This window comes from Dreissena polymorpha, chromosome 3, assembly GCF_020536995.1.
Source record: "Dreissena polymorpha isolate Duluth1 chromosome 3, UMN_Dpol_1.0, whole genome shotgun sequence".
Taxonomy (NCBI): Eukaryota; Metazoa; Mollusca; class Bivalvia; order Myida; family Dreissenidae; genus Dreissena; species Dreissena polymorpha.
Window position 1 is genome coordinate 26,030,441 of NC_068357.1, and position 26,636 is coordinate 26,057,076.

Below are 26,636 nucleotides of genomic sequence, written 5' to 3' on the forward strand. Positions count from 1 at the left end.
TCATTGGACTAGAGTTTCGGTTTTTGGTTTTGGACATAAGTCCTCTTTTCTTGGTGACGTCGTATCTAATCCACATAGTCTACTTGTCCCTAGTACGTCGAACCAGTCAGGGAACATATTATTTAGACACCTGCCGTCAAGAAATAATCTGGCTGGGTAGCGTATCTTTACTTTTCTTCTGCTCGATCTGGCATCAACTGCTTCTGTTGACTTGGAGAGTGTCGATCTTGCAGTAGAGATTGGTTTCGGATATTGTGAATTAATTCCGATCCTGGAGTTCTTCAGAAGGTGCACTTTTCTCATGATCACTTCAGTATCACTATGGTCTCTAAACCATGCAATTAAAGGTCGCTTCTGATCACTTCCATCTCTGTTTACTGGCTAAGACGTTCGTCCTAATAGGTGTGCCCTCTCAATTAATATGTCTTCTGGTTTGCAAAAAAATCTAACTGAACTTAATCCGAAACAGGACATGAAACTTATTGAAAGTAATTGATAAGTTGAAATGGAAAAGAAATCTGTAATAATTTAAATATTGTTGTTTGCTGTACTATAAAACTATAAGATTTGTCAGCTTACTACTTATTTTTTTTATAGGTCAACATGAAGATGTTTCTTGTGCTGTTAGTCAGCATAATGGGAGAGGATTCAGGTATGCGTTCATATTTAAAAAAGACATGCACTGTTTTGTTTTAACTAAAATCAAAACAGGAATGATTGTATTCGTAAATGTGATATATTCAGGGCTAAGTGGAAAGTATTTAGCTTTTACAACCATTTTCACTATTAAGTAGCAACTTATTGTAGGTAAATAGTAAGCATTTAAATAACAACATAGAAATGCTTAAGCATGGTTTGGTGCATCGTCGTATACCCACGGTTGGTGATTAAGCTCCGCTCATCTGTCTAGGAATGGAGAGTAACGTAATGAATAGACCGGGGGTGTCCGACGATGTAGTAAGTGTAGAACACAAATTAAGTTTAACGCTTGTTGTTATGGCTTAAAAAAGCCATGAATTGATTATTAAATGTTCTTGTACATGATTTGATGATTTAATAATATAAGTCGGTTCTTAAGATGCACACTATGTATTACATACTATAGTCGCAGTATTCTACAATTATGGTCTGAAACGGTAGGATTGTGTTTTCATGAAATGAAATAGTAGGTTGATGTCTTTAGCAAGCGGGTCACGTGCATTCTATACATAGATGGTGACGTCACTACGTTTTTGTCAGTAAGACCGGTGTGACACAATGGGTCACGTGAACTATCAGAATATAAAGGTCATAATACACTAAATAGTTTCCCTATATAATTCAATGTAAAAGCGACAACTTTCAGCGAAAATAAATGCAACATTTTGCACATAGAGACCCCCATAACCATACCTTTTCTTAAAGGCCATTCTAAGCGGAATCGATTTATGCAATAAAAAAGATATGTCATGTACAATGCAAGGAAGAACTTGACACAAATCAAAATAGACTGTTTTTGCAACTTTTTTTTTCGGCCGTTTGTTAGTGGAATGTAACCTTTTCTCGTGCAATGGTTTACTATAGTCTTCACGTGTATCATATTTCAGGGATTCAGTAGTGAACACCTATTCATGCCCTACCATTATCTCCGCAAGATAACACCCGAATAATGGTTAAAAAGTGTAAAACATGCCTTCCTGTCAACTATGATATTTTTTTAGAGAGTACAGCCCTACATGAAACGATCATTTAGTGTATTGTAACCTAAAGCGCTGCTCTACTGGGAGCGATCAGAGGCAGGTCGATACCAAATGTACTCGTGAAGACGCGGGAACGACCTGTAAATAACCTACAGCAACACACACGGAGCAGTCAGTCTGCGTTCGATTGCCGAACAGATCACAACGTTTAATACGTTGCAGTAATTAGAGACCATTTACCATAGGAAGTATCTGTGACTTCGGATGCCTTTTGAGTGGGGTTACCCAGGCATTTTTGCGCACAACATACCATAGCTTGCTTGGTAAGCTTGAGACTCGTATATTAGTCCGGGTCACAGGTCCCCTTTAGTAATAGTAGACAGTGCACGCTTCTGGTCTCTTAGGTCAGCCTGAGCAAGGGACATCTCTTTGACTTTGGATGCTTATTGAGTGGGGGTGACCCAAGCAACTTGGGGCATAACATACCATAGCTTGCTGGGTAAGCTTGAGACTCATATATAAGTCCGGATCACAGGTTTCCATTCCAGTTAGTGCGCATGTCAGGGTCTCGTAGGTAAGCCTGAGTCTGTCATGCTACTTATTGTCGCTTGTACTACACTGACCAATTGTCTTCCTTGCATAACGCTGAGGGGGACATTCATTGTCTTCCTTGCGTAACGCAGAGGGATACTGCAGACTCGTTGCTATAGGTGTAAGACACCCGAGATGACCCAAGTCTCCCAAGACACCCGATGTGACCCAAGTCATCTCAAGACACCCTAGGTGACCCAAGTCAACCCAAGTTGACTCAAGTCATCCAAAGTTGACCCAAGTCAACCCAAGACATCCCAGGTCGACTCAAGTCAACCCAAGACATCCCAAGTCGACCCAAGTCGACCCAAGTCAACCCAAGACAACCCAAGTCGACCCAAGTCAACCCAAGACGACCCAAATCGACCCAAGTCAACCCAAGTCGACCCAAGTCAACCCAAATTGACCCAAGTCACACATGACATATGAAACCGGCTTGTAAAGTGATGAAACGTTCATCATTCCAATGATACAATAAGTATAAATTATTAATAGTGTAAATATTCATTGATTCCAGTTTAAATTGAGGAAGTTGAGTATCTAATCGAACGGCTAAGGAAAGCCCCAGGAAAATCCGTTTGTTGAAAAATACCACTGGTGTTTGTTGCCATTGTATATATCCCGAAGAAACCATTAAACACGTTACACAGACGTGTTAATCAAATATGGTATATTCTCAACTACTGTAATACATAACATTAATTAGTAGGTATCACAAATAGGGCATATTTGAAATGCAAACATACGAGTCACTAACGCACGTGTTATACTACGCGAAAATAGAAAATGTAAGTTTTGCAACGGACACGCTATATAAAACGAGTATCACTTGTTTGTCCTTTATATAGAGAAATTAGAAAGGAACATTTAAAACCACATTTTCAAAGGTGGCCAACGTTAAATAAATTTGACTTTCTAATGAAGTCGGCAAATAAAAAAGACATTATAAGCCTTGCTAAATATATTTTTATTGCTAATGGAATGCGTAATAATATAGATAATCAGTTATAATTGTTAACTTTTACAAGACTATAGCCATGTTAATTGATTTTTTAATTGATATGTTTGTATAATTTAAATAATTCTACAATATCCTCGTGTTACAGTTGAAGATATAATTATATTGATTACTGCTGTATTACTGTTTTTTTTTTGTAAACTTCTCTTATTGAATCAATGTATTAATATTATTATACACACTGCGTAACTTTCTGTTTTGTGGCAAAAAAAACAATATTGTATTATGCGTATATGCTAATGCAGGCTGTTGTTGTTATTCCCCTATTGACATTTTAAAATATACGTTTGACTGTGTCTATATAATTTGAATGTATTAAAAGATATATGTTGTCGTAAATATATTAGTAGCTACGTTAACAACTGTCCATGAAGATTTAAAAAGTACTGTGCTTTAGAGAGTGTCTATACAGACTTGACGAGAGTCAAATTATTCTCTTGTCAACTATTTCCGTTTATTTTTTAATAGTAACCTGAACGCCTTATAATGGCTTATTGTAGATGTCTATACATATTTGAAAATACAAAATTAAGATCTCTAGTGTTTAAATATATTCGGAATAAACAAAGGCCCATCTCAATATACGGATTCAAATAGTACTTTAGTCCATTCGTTTATGTACATTATGGACTTTCCATAATGTGGTATTGTCTATAGAGATTTGGAATAATCTTACCAGATCATTTATCTGTTTACCATAAAATGTGTGTATATAGATTTGAATAAAAGGTCATTAATCATCAAGATATTGTCTATAGAAATTTGACTTGTATGTAATAGGTCATTTATTATAAAGATATTGTCTATAGAGATTTGATCTGTAATGAATTAGTCATTAAATCTATTGTCTATAGAGATTAGACTTGTTCATAATAGGTCATTTATCATAAAGATATTGTCTATAGAGATTTGACTTGTACTGTTTTAGTCATTAAAGCTATAGTCTATAGAGATTTGACTTGAACATAATGGGTCATTTATCATAAAGCTTTTGTCTATAGAGATTTATATATACACCGCTGATCGAATTCTTATATTTTCGCCGCTTCCATTTATCATAACAATATTGTCTACAGAGATTTGACTTGTTCATAATAGGTAATTAGTTATAAAGATATTATCTATAGAGATTTGACTTGAACATAATGGGTCATTTATAATAAAGCTATTGTCTTTAGAGATTTATATAGATACCGCTGATCGAATTCTTATATTTTCGCCGCTTCCATTTATCATGAAGATATTGTCTATAGGGATTTGACTTGTTCATAATAGGTCATTTATTGTAAAGATACTGTCGATAGAGATTTGACTTGTTCATGATAGGTCAGTTATTATAAATATGCTGTCTATAGACATTTGACTTGATTATAATATATCATTTATCATAAAGATATTGTCTATAGAGATTTGACTTATGCATAATAGGTCATTTATCATAAAGATATTGTCTATAGAGATTTGACTTGTATGTAATAGATAATTTATCATAAAGATATTGTCTATAGAGATTTGACTTGTACGTAATAGGTTATGTACCATCCAAATAACAGATGAGTCTATGCATATTTGAATGCCAATAGTTTTATTATAAACAAAGTAAAAAACTGGCATTTGCCATAATAAAGATTGTTTACATTTACAAAACACCATGAAGATTTTACATGTATTCCTGTATACATTCTTTATATAAACATGTTCACTAAACATACCAAGCTTTTAGTAAGTCTAGGATATACAACATGTTTAAGGAAGAAGTCACATTTACTTTTTACAGCAATATATCAAATACAAAACTGTACTTTTTTGCTTTAAAAAAAAATATTACATAATATATTACATCTATTACTTGCATACAGTGAAACTGGTTTGAAGTTATAGATCAAGTACTCGTACATCCATAAAATGCATCAACTAATAGTTTCATTCCGTGAAAGATAACAAGCCAAAAGGCCTGTGGATCTACATGCAAATACAAAATTACATAAAGAACATGTGTATGAAATGAATGTAACAGCAAAGCATATATAATAACATTTTATGTTACAGCCTGAGTATATAGTATTCTCAAGTATAAATTAAGAATTACAAAGGTTTATAATGTAGCATATACATAAATTTTCAAATGTCTTTTAAAAGCTGTATATTTCCTGGCAAATGAGTTATAATTGTTTTTCATTTTGATTGTTGTTGTTATGAGCATAACATTTATGGAATATAAAACAATATTTCATAACTGAAACGAACATTGATACTGATTATAGATAGCAGAACATGTGAATTTACCCATGACACAATTCAATATATTATATTTTAAAAACTGTGGTTTTCTGAATTAAAATAGTCTGTTGCTATGGTTATGAGAGCGATTTAATATTGTTAATAAGCTTTAAATTTGTTGCAATCAGACGGACGACCAACATGAGGATGCTTCCCCTTGAGTCGTGTTCTGAGAAAACTGGGAATAATGCATGTGCGTAAAGTGTCGTCCCAGATTAGCCTGTGCAGTCCGCACAGTCTAATTAGGGATGACACTTTCAGCTTTTATTACACTTTTCGCTTAAAAGAAGTCTCTTCTTCGCAAAAGTTTAATTTAGGCGGAAAGTGTCGTCCCTGATTAGCCTGTGCGGACCGCACAGGCTAATATGGGACGACACTTTACGCACATGCATTATGCCCAGTTTTCTCAGAACGCGACTCACTTGATCTTATATTTGCCCCTTACCACCATTTTAGAGTCAATTTATAAAGAATACATCTGATGCAACATTAAAGAGTTGGAAATAACTAATGAGCGCAAGTTTTGTTTTTGTTCTTGTAAAATACCAAATATGTTTGTTAGTTTCCAGGATCTGCCAAACATCCAGTTAATTCTTTTGGAAAACGATCAATCATAATGACTGAATGATATGTCACCTTTTAATTTCGGCTGAAATGCCATCTTCTGTCATCTTCTTCTTCTTCTTTGCGTTCGCGCTACACAATCATGCCAGTTTCTGCAATGAATGTTGTAGTCTGTCTTAGATCTTCCAGACCTCCATACAGTTTTCTGTTGAGGGTTGTGTCTTCAGACCACTCCGCAGCTCGCTCCTGATCGTGTCTTTTGCATCTTTGAAGAACATGGTCAGCAGTTTGTTTCTCTTCTCCACATGGACAGAGTGGTGAGGGTACCAGCTTGTATTTTCTGCACAAGTGGGCATTCAGTCTGTTGTGTCCTGAGCGTAGTCGAACCATCACTACTTGTTCTGCTCTGTTAAGCAGGTGATAAGCATCTTCTGTCATGAAAATTGGTACATTGAAAAAAATCAACACGAGTTGATGTTACAATATTTTATAATTGCAACATTTGAAGACCCAACATAAATGTTACAAATGATTTGGATTTCGAAAGAACAATCAAATAAGAAACATGGAAGCAAGTAGAGTAACAAAACTATTATCATCCTTTGTGATAATGTTATCTCCAGAACTCTGTGACTCATATGTTGTCAAGACAGTATAATATATTAATAACGATACGTGATGAAAGTTTCAAAATGAATAACAGAAAATTTCTCAAATAGAAAGCTGTCAATCTAATATTCACTACATAACACAAAAGATTTAACTTTGATGATCATGCAAAACTGTAATTTTCAATTTTTGGATCACACAAAATCAGGTCACTTTAATGATTGAAAATGTCAGAAAGTGATAAGCAATCAAGAAAACTACTAATCTATCCTGCTAATAAAAATGACCGCAGAGGTATATAATTCAAGAGGTAATACAAAGATAATACAAAGTTTTATATTTGTAATTCCCAAAAAGCACGAAATGATTTCATAACAATAACAAAGTGATACTAATTCTGTTGCAAGCCTTTTAAATATTGCTTGTACCTATTTAATGTATCTTAGAATGTTCCATCTAAAATTGCATCTTCTTTATTAAGAAAGATTTGTAAACCTACTTCAACCAATTCATGTGACCTTGATATCGCCAAGATTAACATTCTGACCAGGTTTCATTAAGATTGATGTTAACATGGGTCTCATTCAGAGGTTATATGTATTTTCTAAGAGTTTAGCCATTTGTATAAATCTGGATTACTCTTACCCAGCTGATAACTTTTGGTTATTTTCTTTTTTAGGATATCTTTGGAGACCTTATTTTTGGATGTACATGACCCATATCGAAACTGTGTCTCAATGTTGTCAGGATACATACTCTTAAAAAGTGTTATCAAGGTTGAATCATGCATGTGACTTTTAAAGTGTTCACAAGATATTTCAAATATTTGACATGGTGACCTAGATTTTATACTCGTGACTCCAATTCGAACTCCACCTGAATATTGTCATTACAAATATAAAGATTCCAACAAAGTTTCATCGAAATTGAGTCATTATTGTGACGTCTAGACTGGTAAAAAGTTATTTCTAATATTTGACCTGTTTACATAAATTCTGGATCATGCACGAAATCTATCAGCCAAGATATCAAGTTTGACATTCAGACCAAGTGTCATTGTTAATGAGATCAATTTTGGCCTCTATAGAGTGGTAACAAAGTTTTCTTCCAAGATATTGTCAAGATAAACATTCTGACAAAGTTTCATCAACATTGAATAAAAAGGATGCTTCCGTGTTAACGAGCTGAAGGTTAAAGACACGCAAAAATGTAAGGCAATGGACGTGGACTGACCACCATAATTCACCATGAGAGCTTTGTGCTGTTGAGGGATAATAAAGGAATATTTGTACTTTTTTTGTCTCTGAGTCAAAGATTGGAACAATTTTGTGGGCTTTTAGAATAAAACAAATACCTATGATTTGATAATATGCACATAAATGGCACACCATAACTTAATATACATGTATACTAGAACAAGAGATGTGTTTGTCAGAAACACAATGCCCCCTATTGCGCCGCTTTGAAATAAAAGCTCAATATATCATTTGGCAGGTTTATAAATTATCTCCCTTTTAAAGTTAATTACTTCCATTGGATTGTATTTTTTTTAATTTTGACCTTGAAGGATGACCTTGACCTTTCACCACTACAAAGGTGCAGCTTCATGAGATACACATGCATGCCATATATCAAGTTGCTGTCTTCAATATTGCAAAAGTTATGGCCAATTTACAAATGATAAATAATTAATCTTAATGAGGAATATGTTAAGACTGAAAACCTGATGTTAACATTGGTTTAATTTAGAAAATAACTATGATATGTATTAAAACTAGAATAGCTTCACCAAATCTTGTTGCGTATACAAATTATGTGCACAAAGAGGAAGCTATACATACACAATCCAAAAACATTTGTTAATGGTGCTACAATTACAGTTATTGTGTTTTCCAGTATTTGGAATCAATCAGTTTCAAATATTGTAAACTTAATCATTTAGTGAACCAGGAGTAATGGTAAACTAATTTAAAAACACTGAATATAATGAAGCTGTTGTATGAGTTAAAGTTGATGAGAAGTTCTTAGTTTAAACCATTTCTTTTCATGTTGAAATACTATTTAAAACAACAAATTAGTAGATTTAAGATTTTTGAACAAGAGATGTGTTTGTCAGAAACACAATGCCCCCTATTGCGCCGCTTTGATATAAAATTTCAATATATCTTTTGGCAGGTTTAGAAATTATCTCCCTTTTATAGCTTATTACTTCCCTTGGATTGTATTTTTTACTTTTGATTTATTTTCCTCGAACATTTATTTCATTTACATACATGTTATATAGCAGTATATGTTGATCGTATAATTATTTTAAAATTATGAGTTTACTTCATTTACTAATGAGAAAATGGAATAGTTTTTAGTCAATTACTATTTTTGTAGGTTTAACTGCTTTAATATCAATGTTCTTTTTCTTTCGAAGATCTGCTTTGAAGTTGAGTAAACATGCTTCATAATTCATAAATATATAAAGCACATTGAAAAGAAATTGCCTTTCTTCGTACGAGTTTCTCAATTTTTTACTTGTTTTATAGGTTTAGCATTAGCTCGTGCGGCCTGCCCTCCTCCTCCTGCGGTCCAGAATGCCGCCTTCACTCCAGTCCAGTCATCATACACTGATGGTGCAAACGTTACATTCACCTGTAATACTGGTTATGGACTTCAAGGTAGTCGGATACATTATTGCAGGGGAAGCAGTTGGGAAGGATCCCTCAGATGCTATGAACAGTTTTGTGAGACAATGAACAATCCTAGAAATGGTATAATTGTCGGAAACCCATCCTACAAAATTGGCACTTACATCACATTTCAATGTAACACAGGCTACACATTGAAAGGAAATAGCCAGTTGCTGTGTCGTGATGATTTGAAGTTTGATAGAAACCCACCAACATGCGATGTCCATATGTGTCCAGATTTTGGGGTTATAGATCATGCACGCATTCGCATTTACCATGGAAGCTTTGTTGTAGTAACCTGTGAAGACTCATATGTGCTTGTACGTGGTAAGGCGATCGTGGTTTGCCAGGCTGACGGAACTTGGGACCGAAAACCGGTATGCATACCGTTTAGTTGTGGTTGGTTTCATGGGATGGATTCAAATTGCGTGAAAGATTTTGTACAGTTCGAATCTCTGTATTACATGGAATGTAAGACTGATCTCCCAAATACAAGAATCGGAGCGGAAAGCTACGAGCCTAATGAATGTTTGGAAACATCTCGGAAATGGAAGTATTCACAGTTTGGATGCTTTTGCCATTGTAAAGTAATGTACAATAAAAGCATTGTGAAAACCGAAAACCTTGATACAAATGATTATCTGCTACACGACACTGATTTGAAGTGGAGTTGCAAGGAGGGTTGCACGAAAAACCAAACTAATGCTCTGAGATGTATGGATGGACAGATGGAAATGCCGTCTTGCACTTGCGAAACTGGTGATTTTCGTAATTCTGGGATAAAGCATGGTAAGGGGCAGATGGCGGAGAGCTTTTAAAAGCGTGGGGATATTGTATTGATCTCCGCGTTCTGTCCTAGTGTCCTGGACACTATCTCCTCCTACACTATTAGCACTAGAACCTTGAAACTTACACACATGGTAGCTATAAGCCTATGTGCGACGGTGAATTATTTGGAATTTTGATCTGACCCCTGGTTCAAAAAATATGGGGGTAAAATGAGGTAAAATGAGGACAGTTTCAATCATTTTACTAACAACATGCGACGCACATGATAATAACTTTTGACACAGGGCTCAGATCCAGATAGTGTCAGGCAATTTGAAAAAGATCTTAAGTAGATTGAATTGCTTTCATACCTACCAAATGAATGGAGTTCTTGGACTAGATGTAATGACTGCAATAGGAGATCCATACTTGAAACTAAAATTCACTTTCGATCATCAATAAAAGGGACTTGTGCACACATTTTGGCAGTAGACAAAAGAGTTCGTCTAACTACGATTAATCTTGAGCAGTTAGTTGTGTAACTCGGTTACATTTTTTAAGCAGGTACTTCACTGTTTTCATCTTATCAAAACATCACAAATAATCGGGAAAAAATAACTCTTTATACGTTCATTATTCTAACGTTCATTTCTGCTGGTAATTAAATAAACAAAAAGTGCATGATGTTTGTTAAAAGAGCCACCATAAATAGGAATTGAATATTGTTTTGTGCATTCATTGTTTACACACGTTTTCTAACATAGTCATTATCATACATAACTCTATTTTACTTTTTTGTGCACATATTATACATGTTATTAAGAATCAATGATATTCTGAAATACAACGTACACTGTCCATATCAGCGATGTATTTTAAATTACATTCCAAACATTTTAATATCGTATGATTCCCTTTTATCCAGCATAGCCTAATTACCATCACTTTGTTTATATCATGAACGCGGCTCTTGTAATGACGTCACACACATACGCTCTGAGTATTTTGTTTCACTACAAACGCTTGAAAATAAATACAGACACAAATAAAATGAGGAAAAAAAACCAAGTAATGTTGCATTTCAAAATCTTAGTTTAACTGAAATAATCCAAATTTATCCCATTTCATTCATTCAATTTTTTCAGTTCTCTTTATGAAACTCTCACATAAATTGCAAAGTGAGGCAGATGACTGCACTAGTGTAAACACAACACTTTCATTTGATTTATTTTAAAGAAAATTCTTTTACTTTTTACCCCGATTCTCAGAAACTGTTGCATGGAACAATCTGTGCGCGCACATTGCGTAAATAAGTGACATGACGATATGCACATGTTCACTGGGTGAACCCCTTCCAAATTGGATTCTAATTTTACCAAATCTTTTAATAGTAACATATATGCCAAACATTTTATTTTAACAAATTGCGAACGTTTTTGTTTTTGCAATTCTTAAGCAATCGAGTACTCTCGCTTTTTGGATGTGATATCTCGTTACCAGGTAAACTATGCTCGTAGTGGATGTAATTTGCGGGTGTGAATGGAGCTATCGACCTTCTGTGGTTAAACACGCTGTAAATAAACAATTTTGACATGGATTTAACAGTATAAAGAAGTGCAACTCGAGCTGCTAAAGCAGTATTGAATTTTTATTATATACAATTTTCTAAAAAAATTATAAAATAACAATACCGCTACCAGCCTCTGAAGGCTGAAAATATAACAACATCGAAGATGTGTACGGGGATACACGCTATTGCATCCACGCAGCACACAGCAAACTGTTGTGCAATTCAATATAAAGAAGTGAAACTCCAGCTGCTGGAGCAGTATTGAATTCTATTATATACAATTTTCTAAAAATGATAAAAATAACAATACCGCTACCAGCCTCTGAAGGCTGAAAATATAACAACATCGAAGATGGCAATAAATAAATCTTCAAAGGTAGTGTTTATTGCGTCATTGTTTGCATTAATTAAGATTTTTTTTCTTGTTTCATTAACCGCTCGATACACGGTAATCGGAGGATAAAAAGATTTGATTTATATTGCAAATAATGAACAACACATTCTTGTTTGAAGTAATTTCGCAATTGATCAATTTTGAACAAAATGAATGTCTTATTTCTTACTATGCATTTGGTTAATTCCTTCTTTTTTGCATTAGTTGAGATAACACTACGCGACCCGCGATTTTTTCCTAAGTCTCACATCACCGCCTTAGGGTAAACCTTACAAATCGCGGTGAATACAAATCTATGGGTGATTCGCAGTGATTCCGCCGTGATTTCACTTCGACCATCTCGCGATAAAGATCAGCTGTTGAATCATCGCGGAACACCGCGATAGGGCAATCGCCGTGATTAGCAGTGACTACTAGGTTTAAAATTCAACTTATTAACTAATGTCAACATTATTGACGATTACATTAGATCGCAAAAATGTATTCAAATATGAAAGTAAACACCTTGCTGAATGTCGAATTCTGATTTCCAAACAAGATCTGTATTTGTGGAAATAACAATTGTAAGGTACAGCTCATGCAAAATTAACAAAGTCAACATATTATGTTGTTTTCGAAGTTTCTCCGCATCCACAACGAGTATTCACTCCGCATCATGCCGAGGCACTCGGCGATAATTCGCAGATATAAGAAACAGATTAGGATAATACCCAGCTATTTTTACTTCTACGCAATATGCATAATAAAATCTCTAGGCTTAAAGAAATCTGTGAAGTTGAACATCAAGAAACTGATGCTAAAAACCTGATGCTGACCAGAATGTTATTGTTTTCTTGAACATCATCCTATGGCCGCCTGCATGGATTATTTCTTTGTTCAAGCTGCTGATAGATTTGGAAAGTCTTGTTATTCTGGCTCATTTATTCTTGTCCCATCTGCGTTTACAAACTGATAAAATCTGTTAATTATTGTCTAAATGTATTGGTCTGTCAAATGTTTTGTATATAATAGCCTAATTTGATCAGACAAAATAGCTTTATGTCAATTGAGATATTTATTAAGTAATTGAATGCCGTATTTCCGTAATATTTGTGTGGGTTATATAAATGGGCAATTGGTCACAAGGATTGCATTTGAATGCTTGATTTATTCATTTGTCTAGCATATTTTTTTTCTGAACATATTTAGCTCACCTGGGCACATAGTGCTCATTGATAGCGTAAGGAATCTGTAATCTCTGTGGTCTGTCTGAAACTACAATGCCCACAGGTTTGATATTTGACATGTAAGATTACATGGCCGTCTTCATTACAAAGTGGGTTGAAATGATGTCCCTCTGGTCATAATTTTCCGCAACCACAGGTTACTTGTCTTCCTTAAATGTATTTTGTGAAAACTGTTTAAATCTCCTCTGAAACCTCAAGACCTTGAAGTTTGGTATTTGTCATATAGCAATGCATGGTGATCGAGTTCTACCAAGTTTGTCAAATCATGCCCATGGGGTCTTAATAAGCCATGAAGCTTTAAATTTTTTATAAAATTAAACAAGACCTCCATTTTGAAAGGCAGTTTTACTTATCTGACTACAGTACAACTTTGTCAACAATCTTGACCTTGTAACTTTTACCAAATCATGATAAACTTTGCTTTGAATGTGTTCAATGAAATCTTGGATGATTTCTAAAATGATTACAGAAACATTTCGAAAACTACTAACAAAAGGTCTCTTTATTTAGGTCTCAGGTGAACAACAAGGGCCTTAGACTCTCTTGCTATTCTAAATAAATTATCAATCATTTGCAAATAAAACATATATATAAAAATATATTTCTAAGGTGCAAAAGTATGTACATTGGAGTTACAGCAGTGAAAAAATTAACCATTTTGCTGGTGAATTATGCAACCGCTTATACAGAGAGAAGTGTTGATGTATTGTTATTTATAACAATAAATACGCTCTTCAGAATTCAACAAATACAGTTGTCTATTTCAGCCTGGTGAGTTGCCTGCTGATAAGCACCTGGCTTTTAACTCTTTCACACTTAGATACTATTTTCACGCATTTGTAGTCCCTTACTGAGGCTCGATTGGTCATTGTCGGCTCGGGTACTACTTACCCCGGGTACTCTAAAGTATACTTACATCTACCCCAGGTACGGTAAATATACTAAAACGTACCCGGGAATTTTAACGCTAAATTTGTCGTTGTCGTCTTTTTAAAAATTAACTATGTTCACATTTATGTCAATATTCTGTGAAATGGCCTCGCTATTATAGGAACTCATATTCAAAAAGCATGATGATGCAGTTTTTTTTAACGAGAAGTTTGTTTAAGATAAACAATATCGTTTTACGGTAATCGGTAGCGCGTTTTACGACATCGGATTTTGGGTGGGAATACAACTCGGGTACAGTCTAATATTGACCGAGTACGTTTAAGTATATTTACCGTACCCGGTGTACAAGTAAGTATACATAAGAGTACCCGGGGTTCATGTAAGAAGTATCTGAGCCGACAATGACCAATCGAGCCTTAATGAGTTACTCCCAGGCTGTTCTGGTTTTTCCGCTGTTTGCACATTTTCACTTTGCTTCTTATGTGGGGAAAGGATTAATATATTTTATTATATGCATAAAACGTTGGTGAAAGCTTCCACTTAAGTAGTGAATATGCAACTGTTTTTTAAACACAAAGGGATATATGCTTTGAGAAAGCATTTATGAAACCTTAACATGATTTTTTTGGATTGTCAGATTCTTTTTATCAGCATAGAACTACGTAATTGCAATCTACTTGTCATTGTAGGATACATTTCATTCATTGTGATATTCATAGCGGTTTATACAATATACAATTGAAATCAAGACCAGGGGTTGTTGCTGAAATGATGAGAATAAAATGTATATGTAAGAAAAAAATGTTAATTTTGTTGAGATTAATAATAGCATGTCGCTGGATAGCAGCTATAACCTTAATTTGCTGGTTATTCTAAAGGAAAAACTGTGTCACAAATCACAGAATAATAGCTATTGTGTCATTTATTATTTGTTTATATAAGAGATATACAAAAGCAGTAGTGTTCTTACCGGTGTTGAGCTTAACTTAAAAACTAAAGAAGTATTACTGCAAGAGGGCTTAAGCTTTTCAAACATATTAACCAGCATGTAAATTTACACAACTCCATATGTGGGAATTTTTTTCCCCCTTAAAAGTGTCGTTTTCAGACAAAAATGCAATGTGGGGCAATCTGTGCGTTATGAAAACACTTCTAGTTCCCACTATATATACTTAGACCGCTCATGTTTTCTCTTTCCAAAGTCTGGTGTGTACAATTTTGACTGGTTAAAATGCATTTGTGTAAAGTGTCGTCCCAGATACGCCTGTGCAGTCTGCACAGAAGCCTGTGCAGTCTGCACAGGCTAATCAGGGATAACACTTTCAGCTTGTATGGGCTTTTTTGTTTGAAGGAAGTCACTTCTTAAAAAAATCCAGTTTAATTGGAAAGTTTTGTCCTTGATTAGCCTGTGCGGGCTGCACATGCTAATCTAGGACAACACTACACACACGCTATAAGCCCTGTTTTGTCTGAGCGCAGCTTATATACATGTTCTCTTTACAGATCCCGGCGAGTACGACTCTTACTGCAAGGTGAACAGCGACTGTCAGCTTGGGTTTGTATGCATCATGGGTACATGTACCTGCGAGAGGTCTTTTTTCTACGATATGTCCTCCAGGAGGTGCAAGAAAGGTGAGTACACACTCTTGTAAATTAAGCAGGTTCTTAGAAAGGTGAGAACACACTTTATTGTGGATTAAGCAGGTTCCTTAGAAAGGTGAGAACACACTATGTTTTAAATTAGGCAGGTTCCTAAGAAAGGTGAGAAAACAGTATGTTGTAAATAAGGCAGATTCAATAGCAAGGTGAGAACACGCCCTGTTGTTAAGTTGGCAGGTTCGAAAGAAAGGTGAGAACACACTCTGTTTTTAATAAGGAAGGTTTCCTTAGAAAGGTGAGGACACACTTATGAAAATTAAGCAGGTTCTATAGAAAGGTGAGAACACGTTCTGTTGTTTATTAGGAAGGGTTTGTTAAAAAGGAGAGACCACACTCTGTTGAAAATTAGGCAGGTCCCGTGGAAAGTTGGGAAAACACTCTGTTGTTTATTAGGAAAGGTATCTTAAAAAGGTGAGTAAACGCTCTGTTGTTATTTAGGCAAATTTAAAAGAAATGTTATAACACACACTATGTTGTTAATAAGGAAGGGTTCATAAGAAAGGTGAGAACACATTCTGTTAAAAATTAAGCAGGTTTCATAGAGAGGTGAGAACACACACTGTTTTTTATTAGGCAGGTTTCGTTAGAAAGGTGGACACATACTCTGTTGTAAATAAGGAAGGGTTCCTTAGAAAGGTGGAAACACACTGTTGCAAATTAAGCATGTTCCATAGAAAGGTGAGAACACACTCTGTTATAAATTAAGAAGGGTTCCTTAGAAAGGTGAGAATACACTCTGTTGAAAAATAGGAAGGTTTCTTTAAAAGGCGAGAACACACTGTTGCAAATTAGGTATCGTAGAAAGTTGAGAACACAATCTGTTGAAAATTAAGTAGGTTTTGCAGATTGGTGAGAACAAACTCTATTGTAAATTAGGTAGGTTCCTGAGAAAGGTTAAAACATACTCTGTTGTAAATTAGGCTGGTTCCTTAGAAAGGTGTGAACAAACTCTGTTGTAATTTAGGACGGGTTCCTTAGAAAGGTTTGAAAACACTCTTTTGTAAATAAGGCAGGTTCATTAGAAAGGTGAGATCACACACTGTTGTAATTAAGAAAGGAATCCTAATAAAGGTAAATGAAAATGAGGCAGATTCTTAAGAAGGTTGAGAACAAACTCTGTTGTAATTTAGGAAGGGTTCCTTAGAAAGGCAAGAACGCACTCTGTTGTAAATTAGGTAGGTTCATTAGAAATTTGAGATCACACACTGTTGTAATTAAGAAAGGCATCCTTAGAAAGTTAAGAACACACTCTTTTGTAAATAAGACAGGTTCATAAGAAATTCTGCCACAGCACGTAACTTGTTTTCTATAAACAAAGAAGGAAAAAACCGGGGTTATTACCCCGATATACCAACGAAGATAAGTATGACATCACTTTGATTGTCCGCGCACTGTTTATGAATGAAGACGACGTAATTTGATTGTCATTGTCGTGGTGACGGCACGTTTTCGCGGAAAATTAGAGGACGTTTGTTTAATATAATTCTCTTTTATAATCTTTAAATCGCGTATAACCTATTAATGAAATCGTGTTAGAATAGAATTAATCGACGTGCAAGCGTTGGTTATTGCGGTAATAACCACAGTATGTCGTGCCGATGCTTGTTTTTTAACCACTCGGGCTACACCTTCGAGGTTTAATTCCTACGCATCGGAACTCCATACCGTTGGTTATTACCGCAATAACCAACATTTACCCGTCGATTATTTCTTAAGTTGAGATCACACACTGTTGTTATTAAGAAAGGCATCCTTAAGAAAGGTAAGAACACACTCTTTTATAAATAAGGCAGGTTCATATGAAAGGTGAGATCACACACTGTTGTAATTAAGAAAGGCATCCTTAGAAAGGTAAGAACACACTCAATTGTAAATACGACAGGTTCCTTAGAAAGGTGAGAACACACTGTTATAAATTTGGCATGTTCCTTAGAAAGATGAGAACACTTCCTTGTAATTTAGGCAGGTTCCTTACAAAAGTAAGAACACTCGCTGTTGTAAATTAGGTAGGTTCCGTAGAAAGGTGAGAACACACTGGTTTTAATTAGGCAGGTTCCTTAGAAAGATGAGAACACCCCCTTGTAATTTAGACAGGTTCCTTAGAAAGGTAAGAACACACGCTGTTGTAAATTAGGCAAAAGGTGAGAGCAATATGGCTTTGTGAACACAGAAAAATTTCTTGGAATGTTTGTTAAGGTTGAAATCAAATGTGAAAATATTCAGATTTTAAGTAGCAAATACGGATATTCTGTGTTGAAAATTGTGCCAACAGAATTCCACTAACAAGATCAAAACAAGTTTTTGTTTTTTTAATTGTTTATGATTGTTTTGTGTATTTTTAACGTTGTTCTAATTGGGTAAAGTTGTTTTAATTGGATAAAGCAAGGGAGCAAACTCAAATATGTAGTTGATTTGTATAAAGACTGTCATTCCCCTTGAATCTTGCTTTTGATGTATACTGTTCAAAGCAGTTTGCAATAGTGGTCTTTACTTGTGTGGATAAAGAAAAGTTGTTTCATAGGTCAAACTTTTTTGTTTGGAATTCACAAAGCATATTAAGATAATTTGTCAATAGTTTATTTGATTTTGTGCCCTGACCTCATAGTGTCTTTAGTATTTGTTTTTTTCTTCTTCCAGTGTGCCGAGGTTCCTCTGACAACTTTATGAGACACGGCACATACGACCACCAGTATGACATCTTGAAAAACCGCTACACCAACTGCTCCTACGTCGACGGCAACCTCGAACTATACGGCCTCGAGAAGCCCTTTGACCTCGGATTTCTTAAAGACATCGAAGAGGTTGACGGTTACGTCTTCATTGTCAAAGTGTTTTCAAATTACCTCAACCTGACCAAACTGCGGATTATACGAGGAAAACAGCTGTTTCAGTACAACAACGAAAGTTACAGCCTCTATGTGGCTCAGAATTACAACCCACGGAACGATTCCCAGGGTATTCTGGAGCTTCAGTTCCTAAGCCTGTCGGAAATTGTCCATGGCAAAGTGTTTTTCGATAAAAACGACCTGCTTTGCTTCGTGAACTCAATAGAGTGGACAGACATAAATCCAAACACACTTGTACTTTTTAGTCGGCAATGTAAGTTCGTTATGATGGGGTGTTTATTTGTATTGTCCACGGTCTAGTTAGATCAGGCCATGTAACTTTGTTAGGTTGATGCATGTATTTGTATTTTCCACAGTTCAGTTAGATTAGGCCATGTACGTTTGTTATGTTGGGGTTTTTATTTTAATTTTTCACTGTGGCTGTATTATAAACTTTAAAAAAAATATGTTTATTTGGAAAGTTTGGCATTTATTTTGGAAATTATTTTTTTCTGGGGGGGGGAGGGTAGGGAAATAATGTAAATTTTCGCCATTGGTAAGCAGCCTGTTATATGTACCAACCTGTTATTTTTGACAAAAAGCGATTTAATTAATTATGCCAGAAAGTCGATGATGGTATAAATAATTATAGTATGTGTTCTTGTTGATATTATTTAGTATCACATGATTCATAGATTATTTAAGATTGAACTTTTTGAATCTTTCAAACCAGGTCCGCCATGCCCACCAGAATGTTTCAACAAAAAGACTGGAGATTACCATTGTTGGGGAAGTGGAAAGGGGATGTGCCAGAAATGTATGTTTCTCAAGTGTATTCATTCAACTACCGGTAACAGAAAAAATGTACCTGAAACCCAACTAACAGAAATCGATTTACCTGAAACATATGAATTAAACAAACTGAACTAGATGTACCCGAAACTTAAGAATTCAACTAGCAAAAATATATTTACCTGAAACATATGAATTAAACTAACTGAAATATATGTTCCTGAAACTAAAAACAATCAACTAAGATAAATATATGGCCCTGAAATATATGAACTCAACTAACAGAAATATGAGCCATCCTCTGGGAAAACCAGTGTTAATGCATGTGCATTAAGTATTGTCCCAGATTAGCCTGTGAAGTCTGCATAGGCTAATCAGTGAGAACACTTTCGGCTGTTATGGAATTGTTCGATTAACGGAAGTCTTTTCTAAACACAAATCCAGTTTTGGCAGAAGGTGTTATACTAAATGCACATGCATTAAGTCTGGTTTTCCTTGACATTTGCTGATATGTAACTGAACCATAAGCATTCCTAAAAACAGCATTTATTAACGTCAAACCAAAATAACGTTAATGTTCATGTAATTGTAATAAAATATAGAAATTGATTATCTGCCAATTACCGCCATGGTGATTTTAATAGCCACTCATCACAATTTCTACTTATCTTAATAAAAACAATTCATTACAGCTTAAAGTAAGTACAAACATAATAAATACAATTATGCATATAATATTTCGAACAAAGATGAAATAAAAGTATTGAAAAAAAACTATATTTATTCAAGGCAAAGAATAAACGTAAAAATGGCTATATGCAACGAGCAGTAAGCCAGAAAAGCCTGCAGCTAGTAACTCCGCTGTTCAGGTTTTATGCTCTTTGCAGCTCATCAGTATACTAGGGTTGGAAATAAAGCCTTTTAAAACTTGTGTATGCCCCCCTTCAAAGAAGAGGGTGTATATTGTTTTTGGTCTGTCTGTCGGTTGGCTGGCTGTCCTGTCCTGTTTGTCTGTTTGTCTGTCTGTCTGTCTGTCTGTCTGTCTGTCTGTCTGTCTGTCTGTCTGTCTGTCTGTCTGTCTGTCTGTCTGTCTGTCTGTCTGTCTCAAAACTTTAACCTTGCTCATAACTTTTGCAATATTAAAGATAGCACCTTGTGATTGGAATGTGTGTGTATCTCATGGAGCTGCACATTTTGACTGGTGAAAGGTAAAGGTCATCCTTCAAGTCAAAGGTCGCATATATGGGGGGGCATAGTGTTTCATTAACACATCACTTGTTCTTTTGAGAAATATTTTATTTTATTTTCTAAGGGATAAGTAACACATCAACATGTGTTTCTGATCGGGAAAGTGTTAATTAAACCTATCTCTATAATACAAATGTCTGTCATTACTGCAGTGAATTACATCAAGGTGGTGTGTTCCGAGGCATGCGATGGCCGATGTTTTGGTGATCAACAAAACCAGTGCTGTCACCCAGAGTGTGCTGCAGGATGTACTGGGACCAAGAAAACAGACTGCCTGGTACGATATAGTGGTGACCACTTTTGTATCAGAATGTTCTTTTCTCCTTCTTTGATATGATGGTTTGGTACAATGAATTTGTGAGTGTGTGTGTGTGGAATTCGGAGGCAAATTCCCCCCCCCCCCCCACATTTGCAATGTCAAAATGTAGATTTTTGCCAAATGGCAGCCTACAATTCCTAATTGAGGGGTTTTGTTGTTGCTTTTTTAATAAATTGCAGCATGCATTGCCTCTCAATATCAAGTTATTTAAGTTAATCAAAGTAAGTAAAATGTAAAAAAATCACTTTATTTTCAATTTTAAAGTGTTTGTAAGAAATAAACACACTCAAAAACAAACCAAAGTAAGTAAAATGTATAAAAATCACTTTTTATTTTCAATTTTAAGTGTTTGTAAGAAAAAGAAACACACACAAAAACACATATTTCAAATTTTTGTCAAACAACTTCAGTTATCCCATTTCAAAGCGCTCTGGCCCCATTTACAATATGATTAGAGAAAAGCACTGATTGCTTTGTTTTATTTATAAACTGGAATGTACTTTGACCTAATTTTCCTAAATCTTTCTCGGAAGGAAGCATAAAGTTCCTTAGCACCTAAGGTGAACTACCCAGATTAGGTTGTACATTTGTATCTGCTTTATACCAGAATGTACAGTAACGTTTCTGTGATGGCTGTCAGTATAACGCAGTGGTTGATACCTACTATCTACGTGCTCCAATAAACATGGCAACCCAGGTTCAATACCATCCTTTAGGGCATATGAGCTTGGTTGACAGTCACCATACAGGACAGTTGGGGGTTTCCTCCAATACCCGCACTTTCACACACACTGTAAAAGACCACATATAACAATCTTCAATTAAAAACCAATGTATCCTGTTCATTATTAAGAATATCAATGATTTATTACCCTAGCTTTTTATGCTCCCCGAAATATTTCGGGGAGCATATAGTTGCCAGTTTGTAGTTCCTTACTTCCTTACTTCCTTACATCCTTACATCCTCACTTCCTTACTTCCTTCCGTCACACTTTTGTTACCGTTTCTCATAGCACCTTCAATACTTTACCGATCTCTTTCATATTTGGCATGTAGGTACCTTGCATGGACCTCTACCTTTTGATGAGGTTTGATATCACTGGGGTCAAGGTCAAGGTCACCTAGGCTAAAAATATACTTTTTCCGTCACACTTTTGTTACCGTTTCTCATAGCTGCTTCAATACTTTACCGATCTCTTTCATATTTGGCATGTAGGTACCTTGCATGGACCTCTACCTTTTGATGAGATTTGAGGTCACTAGGGTCAAGGTCAAGGTCGCCGAGGCTAATAATATACTTTTTCCGTCACACTTTTGTTACAGTTTCTCATAGCACCTTCAATACTTTACCGATCTCTTTCATATTTGGTATGTAGGTACCTTGCATGGACCTCTACCTTTTGAGGTCACCGGGGTCAAGGTCACCGAGGCTAATAATAGATTTTTCCCTCACACTTTTGTTATAGTTTCTCATTGCACCTTCAATACTTTACCGATCTCTTTCATATTTGGCATGTAGGTACCTTGCATTGACCTCTACATTTTGATGTGGTTTGAGGTCACTGGGGTCAAGGTCACCGAGGCTAATAATAGATTCACACTTTTTTAACAGTTTCTCATAGCACCTTCAATTTTTTACCGATCTCTTTCATATTTGCCACGTAGATACCTTGCATGGACCTCTCCCTTTTGATTAGGTTTGAGGTCACTGGTGTCAAGGTCACCTAGGCTAACAATAGTTTTTTTTAGGTTGTTATTAACACATAGATTGACAAAGCGCATCATCGGGAAGCATCCATCAGTTTCAATGATATTCTTGTCTTTTTCAGGCCTGCAAGAATTTCAACAATGAGGGCTCCTGCGAGCAACATTGTCCGGGGATGACGTTCTACAACAAAACAGAGATGAGGAGGGAAAACAACACGTTGGGGCGATATGCATACGGATCATGGTGCGTTAAAGAATGTCCACGTAAGCATCAATTATCAGCCTAACTAGTTGGTATTGTGAGCTCAGAATGCGTTTGTCAGATTAGAGGCAACAATCAACATGCTTTTTTAGTTAAACTTATATAGTTTTGAGATGAAAGTTTTAACCCTTTACCACTAAGATACGTATTTTTACGCATTGGTCGTCCCTTCGAAAGTTAATATTTAACTAAGGACCATTCTTAATAGATTAAAGTTTAAAGGCTTAATTGCCAACCCTAAGATACTAATGAGCAGCAAACAGCATAAAACCTGAACCGACTGTGAGTTACTCGCAGGCTGTTCTGGTTTTATGCTGGTTGCAAAAGCCATTTTCACTTTGCTTTTTATGGGGAAAAGGGTTAAATTATTTTTTATGTGAAATCTAATGATATGATGAAAAAGATAAATATACAAAACTTCTAAGCAATATTTGCAATGTTAAAGCATAAAATGTAAATGACCAATACAAGCCCAGACTTGTATTAAAGATCTGTAAATGCTCAAAATCAATGAATACTTCATAAAATAAAGTTAGCACAGTTTGCCTTATAGCAATATCCAGAATTTCAACGCTAGATTTGGTATAGTAACAGATTTATTGAGATACAAAATGCTAGTTGTTGTTTTTTTGTGGGACAATATATTCCACTTAAATTTTCCGCGACGATATCCGAACTTTTATGAGTGAACGCGAGATTGGCTTCGGGAAGCTTTGGAAGCATGATCTAGTTCTCATGAATAATCATGATGATGTTTAAGATCTGTAAATGCACAAAATCAACGGATTCTTTGTCAAATAACGTTAGCCCATAACAAATCGGTGTTTCTTATAACAATATCTTCAACACTACATTTGGTCTGGTAACATTGATTTTACAAGATACACAATGCTCATTTTTAATTAAAACACAGTTTAATTTTGAAATTTGATGACGGCAGCGTAGTCTAGCACAGGCTTATTATTGGATTTTTCGATAAGCCTCTGCTTATCAAAATTAAGTTAAGGCAGAAAGTGTCTTTCCTTATTAGCCTGTGCAGACTGCATAGGCTGATCTGGGACAAAACTTTACGCACATGCATTAAGCCCTGTTTCATGTATATTTGTTTCAGTGAACCTGGTGAAGGATCAGGATTCTTGCGTGTTGAATTGTACCAAAGACAAACAGCCAGATCCGAAAACCAAGATCAGTGAGAAGAGTATGTGTATTCTGTGATTCTTGATTTACAAATAAGGCAATACCTTTTAAGCGTGAATAACTAATGAAACATCTCAATGGTGTTGTTTTTTGTGTGTCAAATTCGGGGCCAAAATTTTGCCCGATTCCAAACCTCAAAAAGTATATATTTTTCCCCAAATTACTGCCTGGAGGTTTTCATGGAGAAAAGGATATGTTTGTATTCCTTACAACATTAATTTCATCTCATTATCCAGCTGTTTGAGCTAAACCATAGAAAATATAATAAATAAAACACTTTTATTTTCAATTAAAAAATGTATTACCAACAAAAGTTAACAACAATATCCCAGTTAACGTAAAAACAACACGATTTAGCCCAATTAAAAGGCCTGGCCTCGTTTTCAAAATGGTGAAAGAACATTGAATCTCATTGCTGTCAGAGTTTACATGCAACATTTTGCCTTGTTAACACTCTAGAGGCCACATTTATTGACTACCGGTAATCTTCATGAAACTTGGTCAGAAGATTTGTTCCAATGATATCTTGGTCGAATGCGAAATTGGGTCACGTGAGGTCAAAAACTAGGTCAACAGGTCAAATTAAAGAAAAAACTTGTTAACACTCTAGAAGTCATATTTATTGTCCAACCTCTTTTTCAGCGCCACCATCAGGTGATAATACTCCTACAATTGTGTCGGTACCTGTCAGTGTGGGTTTAGTTATATTGATAATTGGTAAGTTGATTTTGTTTTACACTGAAACTTGTGGTGTCTAATTTTTTTTGTAAATGGAATTTTTTTTAGAAATTACTCCAAGTCAACACAAATTTACATCCTGCAATACAAATTACAAAATAAATATTGTATTTTAACCAGGTAGCATTAGTGATAAACTTATTATAAAACCACATCCCCTACACCGACAATAAAGGTAGGTATATTTTAATTTTATATTTCAGTTTAAAATGTTAAAACGTCCATGCATTTTTCCTTTATATATAATAAGTTTTCAATTTTTTTACAAATTGACGAATGTTGGGCCCTTTTAAGCTAACATTTTCAAAGAAAAGGCATTACCAAGCTAATGGCTCTTGTGTTTATGTTGGCATCTGTGCTTGGTTTCAGTTTTTCTGTAAACTAGTTTCTCAGTAGCGGCTTAAGGAGTTTCTTAAAAAGTTGTATTCCCCATATCAAGACCGCATTGATCAAGTTTGGTAACTTGTCAAAAGTAGGGCCCCTTTTGCGCTTAGAAATTAGCATGCACTATATAAACAGCTTGAAGAGTTAGCAAGCTAGTTTTTCAGGAATAGCTTGAGGGATTTCATTCAAATTTAAAACATTTTTTATGCCCCCAGATCAAATGATAGGGGGTATATTGTTTTTGGCCTGTCTGTCTGTCATTGTATGTGTGTGTCTGTCCGAAACCCTGGTCATAACTTTTGCAATATTAAAGATAGCAACTTGATATTTGGCATGCATGTGTATCTCATAAAGCTCCACATTTTGAGTGGTGAGAGGTCAATGTCAAGGTCATCCTTCAAGGTCAAAGGTCAAATATATGGCTTCAAAGCGGCGCAGTAGGGGGCATTGTGTTTCACAAACACAGCTCTTGTTTCTCCATAGCATGGAGAAAGTTTGGTTACTCTTGTTTAAATTTGTTATTAAAAAGGACATTTTTGTACATGGAAATTTGCATATTCTAAATTGGCTTTTTATATTTTTTTTTAGTATTTAGCTAGTTTATCAGGAATGGCTTATCAATATCTATCAAAAATATTACATTTATTTCCTGTTTTGAGATGATTCCTTATTCTTACTATATTTTGCAAGTTGTCATAAATGATGGCTCTTTTACATAACTTAGAATTTAAGCTTAATAGACAGGTTACAGCTCAGCAATTTTAGATTTTTAATCAATCCCCTTCCCCTCCGTCCCCCCTTGGAATTATGTATGGGATCGGTAGCGTTAAGGTTTAGTCATCGCATTTAAGATAATATCAAAATATATTAAAGTTAATTTCTTGATAATAAATTTAATTATCGATAGTGGGTTGGTAAAGGTCATGTTAAGAGATATAGAATTTAGCATTGTAATGAAATGTAAAGCGGTAATACTTCATATCCAGACCTCGCCAGGGTTGGATATAGCATGAATGATGTCAACGTCACTGTTATTAAAAATAGAAAGTTTGAATCCCTTAGTAACCCAACAAGATATTGTCATGAATCTACATTACATATATGTGCTCCATGTAAACATCATATGATGTTGCAGATGGGGTCAATAACATTGTTACTAAATATAAATACATATTTTGCACTCAATAACTCAATGAATGATTGAGCTATACTATATTGAAACTAAATTAATTGATAA

The 26,636-nt window shown here is 35.1% G+C and overlaps 2 protein-coding genes across 4 annotated transcripts in view; one reads left to right on the plus strand and one right to left on the minus strand.

The window, feature by feature from the left end:
- Positions 1-26,636, minus strand: part of LOC127873352 (protein phosphatase 1 regulatory subunit 27-like) — a 318,207-nt gene that overhangs the window by 51,571 nt on the left and 240,000 nt on the right. The window lies entirely within an intron of this gene.
- LOC127872108 (uncharacterized) overlaps positions 604-26,636 on the plus strand; it is a 30,164-nt gene continuing 4,131 nt past the window's right edge. Inside the window, exons 1-9 of the mRNA XM_052415436.1 lie at positions 604-652; positions 9,276-10,208; positions 15,772-15,900; positions 18,565-19,026; positions 19,486-19,569; positions 20,945-21,069; positions 22,941-23,082; positions 24,192-24,278; positions 24,920-24,994. Of these exons, the coding sequence (XP_052271396.1) occupies positions 604-652; positions 9,276-10,208; positions 15,772-15,900; positions 18,565-19,026; positions 19,486-19,569; positions 20,945-21,069; positions 22,941-23,082; positions 24,192-24,278; positions 24,920-24,994 (2,086 nt within the window). The remainder of the gene's footprint in view (positions 653-9,275; positions 10,209-15,771; positions 15,901-18,564; positions 19,027-19,485; positions 19,570-20,944; positions 21,070-22,940; positions 23,083-24,191; positions 24,279-24,919; positions 24,995-26,636) is intronic.